The 12,900-nt window shown below is 48.1% G+C and overlaps 1 protein-coding gene across 3 annotated transcripts in view; it reads right to left on the bottom strand.

Moving 5' to 3' along the window:
• The window catches only part of TTC28 (tetratricopeptide repeat domain 28), a 137,245-nt gene that overhangs the window by 47,446 nt on the left and 76,899 nt on the right, over positions 1-12,900 (bottom strand). For all 3 annotated transcript variants that reach the window (XM_054173302.1, XM_054173303.1, XM_054173304.1), the window contains 3 exons: positions 11,277-11,424; positions 8,958-9,230; positions 7,857-7,987 (listed from right to left, as the gene is read on the bottom strand). In XM_054173302.1, the coding sequence (XP_054029277.1) occupies positions 7,857-7,987; positions 8,958-9,230; positions 11,277-11,424 (552 nt within the window). The remainder of the gene's footprint in view (positions 1-7,856; positions 7,988-8,957; positions 9,231-11,276; positions 11,425-12,900) is intronic.

Raw genomic sequence — 12,900 nt, 5'->3', positions numbered from 1 at the left:
CAAGCCACTGGGGTTTTCTGACACAAGGCTAGGAGGACCCTCCTGCTAAGGTACCATCTGCACAACGCATAGCACAGTGCTTCTCCAACAGGCTGCTGTCTCTTGGTGCTCTTGTACTATCAGTAACAGATGCCAATTTCTTCACAAAAGCTCTCACATTGTTTCCAGTCTCCTCTCTTGAGGCTCAAGAGCTGAAAGCTACCTGCTTTAATACAGGAACAGTGGTCACACCCTGAACTTGTCACTCCTGTGCTTCTATAAGCAGTGGCTGCATTAACCACTAACACAAATAATCAATCAGCAAAGCCCTCCTTGGCCCTTTCCTTACTTCTGGGTCCCCAGTCAGATGTGATAAAGCTGTAAAGAGTAAGGTATATTCTCTCTTAGTCTGTCCTGATCATGTTGCTACAGGCAGCAGATAATCCACTTCTGGCAGGCAACCACCTAATAAATTATTTTGAAGCAGTGGCTTCACTACAGAAAAGGAAATGGGGCAAAACACAGAAAAGCAGAGACACAACCACCTTCCCTGCTTGCTTCCTGCAGCAAGTGCCACTCTCCTGCTTTTGCTTCCACAGCCTGCTTCTGCCATCTTAGTGCATGTTTTCACGCATGACAAATTGCTTTAGCCTGAAGACTCTTTCCAGTTCTCATTTGTGAGGTATTTATATCCTGTCCTTATCTTCCAGACTGTTTGCAAATGTAACAGAATGACTGTGGTCATGAGGTGGCTCAGATTTTTCCTTTCTGAAGATTCTGGCAGCCCCAGGGACAGGCCACCCCTTCATATGGCCGAGTCCCACACACGTGACATGGGCAGCAAAACTGCTGCAGGCTCCCTCGAGCCCGCAGTCAATGAATGAATTTGGTTCTCAGCAGCCATCTGGGACTGATGATGATGAAACACAAACGAGGAAGCAGATGACCACGTGATGATCCCTTCAGGATTTCCAGAGAGAAAGAGACAATGTTGGCTCTATGAGAAGTTAGATTTTAAACCACCTGAAAGCCACTTGAATGCAGTGGGAAAGGATCCGTGGTGTGAACAATAAGCCACAGAAAGCTAAATTCTGCAGAGAACAGGAGCAGCACCCAGCCCAGCGCTGTGCACCCGAGTAACTAACGGCAAGCGAGCAGAAGGGATCACAGAAGGGGCTTTCTGGCAGTGGTTAAGATCCTGCTCAGGAAGAGCAGCAGAGGCAGGAAGAGCCTGTTTCGCTGCGCCGTATGGAAGGTCTGGGTGTGCCTTCTGTTTGCCCAAGGATGTGCTACAGCAATCAGAACCTAATATAAACGAGACTTTGCAAACAGATTAGCTAAGCAGAGAGTCTTCGCCGCACACGCTGCTCAAATCCTCTCAAAAGCTATCAACAAAGTAAGAAAAGCCACACACGTGCACGATGTTTGACTGACACGAGCTGGGGCTGTGACTGGGAAGGGGAATGGAGCAGCAACTGCCCAGCCCAGCTCATAGGACATGCAAGTCTGGAGACAAGAACGTTCCAAGGAGACCTAATTGTGGCTTTCCGGTATCTTTAAGTGGGCTTACAAGAAAGCTGGGAAGGGACAGTCTCAAGCTGTGCCAGGGGAAGTTTAGGCTTGAGGTGAGGAGAAAGTTCTTCACAGAAAAGAGTTATTGGCCATTGGAATGGGCTGCCCAGGGAGGTGGTGGAGTCACCATCCCTGGAGGCGTTAAAAAAAATGACTGGATGTGGCACTTGGAGCCATGGTTTAGTTAGTCATGAGGCACTGGGTGATAGGTTGGATGTGATGATCCCTGAGGTCTTTTCCAACCTTATTGATTCTATGATTCTATGACTTTTTGGGCTGTCAGGGAGTCAGTGGAGTCTGAACCAGCCCCAACCCACACTGCCCATCACACAAGTGAATATTAAGGTTAAAAATGCACTGGGTTGATAGCAAGCAACGTGGACACTGAAGAACAACAAACTGAGAAAACAGTTTGTGCCACAAGAATATCATTCTTTGCTTCCTGAATGTACATGGCAGTACAGGGAGCAGTGCAACTCTGTCTGCTCTATGCCAGCTATCCCAGGGGCTTGATACAGGCATTGAAGCTGCTACCAACACCAAGTCAGAAAACATACTTTTCCCAGAACCTCATCATGCAGCCTGAACAGCTCCTGCTCAACACATGTACCCACAGATGTCTCCTGGGGCTTCCCTCTCAGGGGTCAGGCAGCCACAGTGGGATTGAGGAAGCTGCTCACAGCTGAAGAGCAACTCTCTGCGAAGCTTCTTGTCTTGCTGTGGGTAGAACTGCAGCGACTGGGCTGGGTGACAGCAGAGCAGCGCCACTGACTGTGTGAGGATGTGCCTTGGCACAGCCACGTTCCAGAAAAGTGCCAGAACGTGCCAGAACAGGGCAGCTGCAATCCCAGCTGCGAGGTCAGGCATGGGCACTGTGGCAAGGAGAAGCTGTGCTCACTGCTGAGCCCCAGTGTCATCTCCAGGACAGTCTGCAGCAGTGCAAACCTGAGGGAAGTCCACGCAGCTGTGTAAGGCCTCTGGATGCCTGACAAGGTAACCAGGAGAGGAATCTGGCCCACAGCTAATGAGCTGCACATGTTGGGATGAGCTCACTGCATGCTGACATGCCCTGTGATGGTTTCTGCAGAGGAAGGGTTGCACAGATGCATGCTTCCAGCCAGATCTGCAGCACAACTGCAAGCACAGGGACCCTCACCGCTGAACGCACGCAGTTGTGACTTCATCTCTGGCAGAAGCCCTGAGGCTGCCAGCACAGTCCAAACAGAAATCATTCTGGGCCAGAGAGGAAGGCAGCCCATGTTTGGAACCAGCTCTCCTGCCATTCCTTTAGAAAGAAGGGGTACAGACACACCTTGCTCAAGCATGAGCCAGAGCTGGTACCTCCTGACATGTCAGCTCAGCGCCAGTCAGCTTGCAGTGCTGAGGGTGGCCAGTTCATGGTCTCATCAGCACCCTAGCTTTCACACAACCTCCCCAGAGCAGGGAAGCTCAAAGTATTGCAAGCAGGGTCCAGGACACACAGAAGACCCTGCAGATTGTATTTTAAGAGGAATGAAGTTCCTGAAGGATGGCTGTGTCACTTCTAATTCAGATCGTGTTCCATTCTTTTTTTTTTATCTAATTAAGCAGAATAGATATTTCTATAACGACTGGCAAGGAACATGAGAAAAAAAAACCCCACAAACTTCTTTTGTCCTGTATCATAATGCACACAAAGAGTTCAGGCAAGAGGCCAAACACTTACAGCTCTGCTATTTACTGAAGATGTGGCTTGCACAGACAAAGCACGGCAGGAAGGACACCTGGAAAGCATTTCCCCTTCCCTTCAGGAAGGGGCAGAAAACCTTGGCTTTATAGAACTTACAGATCTCAGTAGAAAAGAATAATCTATCTTTCCTTCTGTATCTCCTTCTGGAAATAAGAAAAGTGAAATCTGATCTCTGACTTGCACAGCCTGACAGTAAGTAGCTGTATTTCACAAAACGTAGGAGCTTTGTGCTGCGTTTCACTGCTGGCTCTGGCAAAAACTACTAGAACTGCAAACCTAAATAACCACCAGTGGCTGAGCTGCACACAAAGTGTGTTCAGACAGTTGCAGAATCTGCAAATTCCCAACTGAATCCAGACACTGATTACAGCTGTCACAGCAATCATATTTCACTAACGCTCCTCCTCCAGAGAAGCACAGCAGCCAGCTATCCCTGACAACCTTCCACCGTGACAGCCCTCTGCTGCCAGCAAAGGCCTCTCCTCTCCATCAGTTCCATGGCAATGCTCTCTCTGCAACAGAAAGTGTAGCACTGAAGGGGCTTCTCGAGTCTCCTGGGCTTCCAGCCCACATTTTCTCTTTATAATGGAATTTCTGCTTTCTAATGTTTACAACATAAGAACTTTCATAGAAAGGCAAGAGCAAGGTGACACAGAAAACTTGCTCAATAAACACCTTCCCTCCACACCACTTAGCCACCCAGTTCTAATTATTGTTGTCTTCATCCCTTTTTCCTGCAAAAAATCACTCTTTCTGCAAAAAAAAAATCTGCTGACACAAATTCTGCCTTACACTTGCAATTGTTTAAAAACCCCCAACATCTTGAGACAGTAAAATCTAGTTCATCCATCTTGTTACTGAGCATACCCACCTGCTGCATCCACAGCTGCTCATGGAGACACCCAAGTGCAACACCAGTGCCCACAGAAATCAGTGGTCAGTGAGAAGAGGGCATTGAGCCAGTGCTGCATCCATTCCATCCAGAAACAGCTGCTTCTAGAAGGGAGGTGGGAGAAACCCCTGCAAAACTGGGCCAAGAGTGACTGCTGCAAACTGTTGAGCATCCTGAGTCAACTCAAGGGGCAAGCTGGCACTGCCAAAGTCCATCAGTCTGTTCTCTGCTCTCCACTGGGCCTCACTACCCTTCCTATGGTCACTCTCCCTGAGAAAAGGGGCACTGGGAAATAGACTTGAGTCGCTCAGCTGCATCTTCATCCCAGCCCCAGAGAAAGTTTGGGGGCACAAACAATCCTCTTCCTCACCCAACCTCTCTTCCTCACTCCCTCCTAGCAAAGAGGGAAGCTGAGGCCCAGTCCAGCCTCAGAGGCCAGGCAACAGGCAGGAGCTGCCAACACCCCTTGGCCTGCTGGCAGCATCCCCCTGCCCAGAAGCTCTGTGCTGGCAGTGCACTTCCACACAAGCATTAATTTTCTGATGGTTAGTTTGATTTTGCAGCCCTGCTGTTTCTGAATGTGGGGCTGTAACAGGAGGCGTCTGGCAGCCCAGGAGAGAGGGAGCAAAGACAGTGCCAGGTCCCTGCAGGATTATTACATTGACAGGATTCAAGCACAGCCTGTGTCAGGGTTTGGGCACTGAACTTGAATAGGGGCTCCATAGCTCTCCTTTCCCTTGCCATATCTGCTTGTTAGCCCTCACAGCTTCAAAACACTCCCTCAAGTAGTGCTTTTTCAAATGAAAAGCTTTGGAAGGAGCACAGATCCTTGTGCTGTCTACCTTGGGGCTATAAAGGCACAGTTGAGTGACACCTACCCTACCACCGGTGGCACGACTGAAGCTTGAGTAGGTACATCCACATTAGCTTCACTTCAGCCAGCACAGGAAACTTCACTGTAAGAAAAGCAGCAGCAGAGACTTCATTGGGATTCTCAGCTTGAGTACGTTCCCAGGTTGTGCAGCAGGCCAAGACAGCCCACGCTGAAATCTGCTCTGCTTAATCTTCAGAGAGAAAGCGACAGACTACCAAGCTGTGCTGCTATTTCCTCTTAAACTGCATCCAATCTCAGAGCTGAACTCCCACACTCACTTCCAGCAGAAGAGAGGCAACTGTCCTTCTAGATGGTCCTGCCTACCTTCCTCTCTTCTACTGCACCTCATTTCTGTTGTCTTCCTTTTTAGAATCACAGAATGATACTCTACCGACCACAGTGAGCATCTGCAAACTCCACAGAAACCAAAGAATGCTCAGAAAGAAAGACCAAGTTCCCTTATGACTTCTGGTTTCCTGAATCTGTTAATTCTTTCAGGGAAAAAAAAAAAATCTCAAAAAATTAGCTCATCTGAATTTCTTGACCAGCCACTGCAGCTGGTCAAAAAATCCAACCCATCACTTAACTGTGATGGAAAGCATTGGAATTACTCTGGAGGTGCCTGTTACAGCCTCTTGCTAAAAACAGTCTTCTTATTCATAGACCAAAACCACATGTATGTTCAATACCCCAAAGCCTCTCTTGCAGACTCCAGAGGTATGCCAAATCCCAGCTACTTCTGCTCCATTCTCTCTCTGGGTGCAAGCATCACAAAACAGCCTGAACTTGTCCCCACACTGTGAAGAGAGGATGATCTGCCTGGACAGACAGCCTGTGCTCAGTAGGACATGATGCTTGCAACAGGAGCTGTGCAGAGCTCTACAGCCCCTCTGAGCAGCTCACACAATTCCCCACTCAGCTGATGAAGTTTCCCTTCTCCAAGCTTGTGGGGGGGAAAACAGAGCTGAATGCTACAGCAGAACCTATGCAACTCCCTCCTTGCTTTAGGGGTGACATGATCCAGCAGAATCTCCTGCTACAAACATTTGCCTCAGCAGCCTTACACCCCAAGACTCCCTCGGAAGGCAGCAGCAGCCCCTGCAAAGGAACACTTTTTAACCTTCTGCACCAATTCTCTCTACAGATGGCGGTAAAACAATTACCTCATTACAGTCACACACCAAATTCCCTTCTGTGGAATTCACATCAGCACTACTGCAACTTTATAACATTTGCATTATAAAAATGTCTGCAAAGGAGGCCAAGAAAAACAGTTTTTTGTTCAGAGGAAGCTCTGTGGTCAAGATGATGTCATCAGAAAGCGCCAAATTAATTTCCTGTGGTTACATCCTACAGGAAATCCAAGCAGCTCAGCTTTCTTGCTAAACCAAGTAGTCATTTGTTGTCAATAACTGTTAATTATGTGTCCAGATGTGTCATAAACTAAGAACTATCACAATTATCCTTCATTCCCTGGATTCCTCCCAGATCAATCATTGGGATCTGTTTAGATCAGTGGTCTAAAGTCAGTGCAATCCACCAGCTCTTGTGTCCCCAGGCTGGCCCAGGGGCTCTTGGCTGACACTTTCCTGCTCCTTCCTTCTGCCCCCTCCCCAAGGACAGGGCATCTGCTGCTTCAAGAAATACCACTGAGGAGAAGCAGCTATGCAGATTATACTCTTAGCAGGAACAGGGACCTCTAATCAAGAAAACTATAAAAACAGTGATGGTAACAGTGATTCAGGAGGTTTTCCATCTGGTAAAATCATGATGAAGATGTCTAGCCAGTCCCTCCCCCAGTCACAGTCCTACAACCTACTGAAAGGTGTATCTCTCCAAGGTTTACTCGATAGCTAACTCAAAAATTAACACTTCATTAAAGCACTTGGCCAATTCAAACAGATCTTTTCAATGACTTTTCACTGGGAAACTGATACTCCCAGTTTTAGGTCTCCCCAAAGCTCCTTGTGTTTGCATGCATTCACACCTGCCCTGTTGCCTCCAGGCACTTCCTTCACCTGCCCTGCAATCCACAAGCCCTCTGTGTCCCATTCATAGCAAGAGAGGGGTCCACTGGAGAGAATGGAATAGCTTTTCTATCTGCACCTTGCACTAAAATGATGATTCTGTCCTCTCAGACACCTTTCAGTCACAACCTCTTGGGACAGAATCTTCAGTCCATGCCGGATGCTGTCCTGGGTTGGAAGGGAGCTCACATAAATGCTTTGAGAGCTGAATGGTAAACAGTCAAACAGATCCAGTTCAAGCCAATCCCTACACTTTACACAGCATTGTATTTTCACTACTTCTTAATCCAAGCTTATTTTCCATGAGCTCACTGCTTCTCTGGAAAAGGCACAGCACAGGAAGGACCCTACCAAGCTCAAGTTGGTAGCATCTGTATCACAGGGAAACAAGGAGCCCAGAGCAGCCAGGGCTCCCTGCAGAGATGATGTACTGACACACACTCAGCAGTAGCTTCTGCCCTCAAGAGCCTAGAGTCTGTAAAGTGTGGGCAGATGGATGGGAAGGGAGATGGAGGAGGAATGACATGCTCAGAGCCACCTGGAGACTACAGGCAGGGGGAGGCAGAAGGACAAACCGTCCCACCACGGGCACTCACTGTGTCTGCTGGTAGCAACGGTTCCCTTAACAAAAGGCAAGTGAACGCCTGAGAAGAGAACTCAGGCAGCTTCCAGATTCTCAGAATAAAACAGGGCATACAGACAATGCTTCCTGATGCCTTTGTATCTCTCCAGAACACCACCCAGTGCCGACTCCCAGCCTGGACGGTTTATTAAGCTTCCTACCTCTCTGTCCTTGAGTTTCATGGCGAGCACCAGCTGGTGTCTGTGGTTGGTCAGGGCCTCGCGGTAATTTCCTTTGGAGAAGAATGCGGAGCCCAGGTTCCCGTGAGCTCGGCATTCTCCCGTCTGGTCACCTGTGCCAAACAGAGCAGAGGTTAGCTAGAAGCAGCATTCCCTGCAGTGCCCAGCAGAGACTGCAACACACTGTGCAAGTGCTGCCCCAGGGTGAGAACCAGCATCAGAACAAACCCATCCTGATGTTTAACACACAGACTAAACTCTCTTCATTGCTCGCCTTCAGAGACTTCTAAGCCACCACCTTCAGTTAAAGAATTGTTTTCATTTCTGCTTTGGCCTAATGCTTGCTAATTTCCCATTTATTCCATATTTATTCCTTGCTTGAAATTAAAGCTTTGTTTGGGAAGGTAAGTTAATGGCTCAGACTTAAAACAAGCCAAGAGCACAGCAGCTTTCTTCAGATAGCAACTCTGCAGCACAGCACAGCTCAGACAATATGCATCCTTTCAGTGAGTTCTCCTAAGCAGACCCCTCCCCAGCTCTGCAAGCTCTGCCTTGCTGTCTCATATTGTCTCCTCTCCCAAACCACCCTGAAAGCTTGAAAATTCCCAGTGTTGTGCAGGTTACACCACATAGAAGAGAGGTCTTCCAATCTGTTTAATTTTTTTAACACTCTTGTGCCTCATTCCTGATTTGTTCCTTCCCAGGCAACTGCCCCAGAAGCTCAGACTGAGGACTTTTTTTCCATCAAATTCCTGAGAAGACAGATTACTTCATTTAAGACTCATTTGTGGTTTTGAGCCCCAGTCTACACAGGGGATAAGACCCATTCCCACATATGTGACACCAGAAAATTAGAGGTGCCTGCAAAACCTTAGCGTGTTCATCGATTGCCCACCCCTCACACAGGCAAACGGAGCTGCACAAGCCTGCAGGCTGCACCTTGCAGAGATTTCAGCTCTGATTTCACAGCTTGTGAAATCCCACAGAAACCTGAGCACTACAGAGAGGTTCTGACCATTAGCACAGCTATGAATTTGTTCCACCTGTACCCAGCATTCAAGCAGGCGAAAGGGTAACTCTTACCTAAAGACTTGGCTACGTCCAAGTCCTGCTGCATGTATCCAGTGCTTTTCTCTGTGTTCCCAAGGGACCAGTGGGCGCTGCTCAGGGCAGAGAACACCGATCCCCGCAGCTTCAGGCTGCAAGTGCCGATCTTCAGGGCAGCCTCTAGCACCACCACGGAGGCCCCATGGTGGCCTGCAGTCAGGAGTTCCTGGCCGATCACAGACACCACAACAAAGGGGCTCTTGTCCAGCTTCATCTTCTGCAGTTGTTGATAGGTGGGCTCCAGGGACTCTGCAGTATGAAAACGAAGGCAGTTACTCAATAAACCAAGTTATCTGCATCTAGAAGTCACTTTCACAACTCATCATTATTTTTTGGTGACCAGATGACATGAGGTAAAGGCCAGACTGCCCAAATCAAACCAAGATTTATCATGGGAACTCGGGGCTCAAATGCATTGTCCAATGTCTAGCTCATCCGGACAGACCAACTAACAAGCTGACATTTTCCTTGCAGAAAACACTTCAGGAAGGAAGCACAAGCATGCAGGGCAGTCTCATACTGAGCTCTGCAGACTGGCCTAATGGCAGAAGGAATACAGAAAACATCTGCAGAGTTCTGTAGGAAACTGGAAATGGGCCACCAGCAGTGTGCAAGAGCACTGCAGTTTCTGCTCCCTCAGCACAAACTTTCAGCTGAACATCTGCAAAACCTGTGCCTGTCCAGATACCACAGCACACAACATGTGCCAAGAGAGATGACAAAAGCTGCAGAAAGAAGCTGCTCCTTCTTCTGCAGAATGGCAGCACTGGACCTGCCAGACTACTTATAACTGGTCTACCTCCTTCTACTATTCAGATGGAAACTTGGCTGCATGTTTCAGTAAGGACACATGTCACTGACACAGCCCTTTTGTCTTCCCAGTTGTTCCTCCTCTTTCTCTGAACACAAGTATTCTGGAAGCCACCACTCTCAGCAGTCTATCCGTGGCTTCAAACCACCTATTATTCTGGTAGAATGAAGTTACAGGGGACTGGCTTTATACCACAGACAATATACAGGCAGATCTCCTCTGTCTCTCCTAGAGAGTGAGCTCTTGGAAAGGGGTCCAGAGCAACACCTAACAACTGCTCAAGCGCTTGCAGAGCACCCAGCACAGCGGAACCAGGTCTCTAAGCAGCCATTACAGCAGTACACAGCCATTCTCAAAGCAAAGCCTGCACTTTATAAGCAAAACTGATCTACAGTGTGCCAAACCAGTGTGAGAAACCAGTTGGGGGGAGGATGGCACCTGGAAAGCAGCAACACTGTGAAGCAGAGTGGGAGCAGCAATGTCAATACCCAGCTGCAACACAAGAGGACATGGAGATCCCCCACAGCCTGGCCTGGAGATGCTTACACAGAAACATCACCTGCATTCTGTGCAGCAGCCACAGCACCTCGGGTACCCAACTAAATTAGCTTCACAGGTAACTGCTATCTAGGACAGAAGCTTCCAGATGAATTCATTTGAAAGGATGGAGAAAAACACTGTAAAAAAAGGAAACACCAGCAGGGATATTTTTTTCATTTCAGCACTTCTTGGCCCTTAAGCCCTGGGGCCCCAGCAGCATCTGCTGAGGATGAGAACTGCCATGCTCCCTCCTGGGAAATGCCATTAGGACACTGCAGCACGAAGCTTGCCAGAGAAACAGAGCAAAGAGGAGGCTACCTCCTCCCTCTGAAGTGGAAGAGCCTGGAAATGGGGACATTATGAAAGAGGCAGAATGCTGTACAGCTAGCACAGCTCCAAGGCCCAAGTGATTTCAACAACTCTTCCTCATCAGAAGTAAATCAGCAGAGTGGCTTTTCTGCCTTCTGGAACACTGTGTTTTGAGACACATTAGTACCTTTGAAAAGCTGCTGATGTGCTCTTCTGGTCAAACACTGGCCCACAGCATTTAAGATTCCCTGTTCCCAAGTGCCAAGCACTAAAGCACTGTGGGAAGCTGTTCCAAGTCACAATAAAAAGCCAGGACAAAAGCGGTGCACATCTCTCTTCCTGCGCTAATACTGAATGGAAGACAAACAAGTAAGGACACCGCAGGAACTGCTGTTGCACCACACCAGTCTGATTCACCTCTGCTGTCCCCACTGTATCAGAAGAACACCTTTGTTGGTCCTCCTCCAACTTCAGGCTCCTTCCTTAGCACCTGCTGACTCCTGAGACCTTTCCCTCCAGCCCTCCAGGTTCTACCCTCCTCAGATGCTGGCAGAGTCATCCACAGACTGAAACTACCCCCTCTAAATCCCTCAGCAGCTCGTCACCATCCCTGAGCAAACCCTCCTGGTGCTCACCTCGCATGGGAGATTTCATGGCAGCCTCGACCATGCCAACCAGAAGCTGAAGGCTCTTGGGATCCTGAGCCAGTCCCGAGGCAAAGGCTGCCAGTGCATCTGCATGGCGTCCAAGGTACTGCAGGGCCACACCCTGTCGGAAGTATGCCTGAAAAGCCAAAGGGAAGGAGAAACACCAGTTACTTAATTGGTAAAGTCACAAATCACACAGCCACCTGTGACCTCATGCTGGTGGACGCTGGGCTACACAGTCACATTCTGGTTTCTTTGGTCACGCTGGCTGCAGGCAGCAAAATCCAGCTACTACCTTGCTGTGCTTTTAGTTCATTTCAAGGTATTTTGACAGCAAAAATAAAGTGGCCAGAAGGGAAGACACCCTTTACATTTCTTAAGAAGAGCTTTAAGCATGTAACAGCACTGCTGGAGACTGGCTCCTGGCACTGCTTTCACAGGGAAGCCCTCACCACCATTCCTCTCCATCTGTAATAGGAACCTGCACTCCAGATACATTAAGTATCCATCCGTGGAGGTCTCTTTACTTAAACAGGATAAATCTCCAATTAACATCCAAACTGGTATTTCATTAGAGCTTTCAAACACTTTGAGAATCCAATCCAGAGAGGCAGAGATTAAGGAAAATCAGAAATGACATGAGAAATTTATAGATATGAATATTTAATCTCTTTTCCATTAGTAAGCCTTGATTGTAGAACCACTCTTAATGAATTCAATGAGAGCAAAATGCTTTTCATTAACCTTTAGTATAAATGTGTTCTTATTGAACCAAACAAGCTACTGTACTGGAAACCCAATTCAGTGATAATTAGATTACTAGCACAAAGCTTTAAATCAAAAGAAAATACAAAGAACTAACATCATGCAGTGACCATCGGGCATGAGTCCTCCCAGCAGTGAGTGAGCTGTCACCTAAATCACGGTGCACACTTTTAAGTCCTTTTCTTTCCCCTTTTATCACTTAATTACTTTCGTTACCACCCGATGACAGAAGCAGTTTGACACAGCATGCCTCTGATGGGGGCCTTTCTAGCCAACAAGGCTGATCCAGGACAAATGTGCCTGCCTGATTCAATTACCAAGGATGAGGGCACAAATACTCAGCAGCCAGCAAGGGAACTTCATATTGTGTGTAGGCATCTCCAACAGCTCACGATTTACAGAAAGGTAGAACACTGCCCTCTCCTCCCTCAAAATAGCTACTGCCAGGACAGGGAGCATCAGGGACACAGCTCCCTCACCACTACAGAAAGTCAGCTAAGCCCAGAAAGCCAAAATTTACTTGTATATGGGGCTTCAAGGGAAGGGCAGGAGGGAGACAGATGCTACAGGCAACTCAGACAAGCCTCCTGCAGCCTGAAGAACACAGGAATGCTCTGGCTTCCGTTTACAGGGTTTAGAAGGGACCATGTAGTGGGATTCTCTCTCACATCCCATCCTGTGCACAGAAAGTCTGTAGGACAAGAAGCAACATTCTACAGCTACAGCCGTGGTACCAACTAGCTTTCATGCCACCCAAGGCAAATGGTCCCTGTAAGGAAAATGAAGGAAAAAGGCAAGCTAAGAAAACTCAGGTGGAGCCTCTGCCCTACTTCCAGTTTCCATACAG

The sequence above is a fragment of the Dryobates pubescens genome, chromosome 25 (assembly GCF_014839835.1).
Source record: "Dryobates pubescens isolate bDryPub1 chromosome 25, bDryPub1.pri, whole genome shotgun sequence".
Taxonomy (NCBI): domain Eukaryota; kingdom Metazoa; phylum Chordata; class Aves; order Piciformes; family Picidae; genus Dryobates; species Dryobates pubescens.
This window is presented reverse-complemented; position numbering and strand designations above follow the sequence as displayed.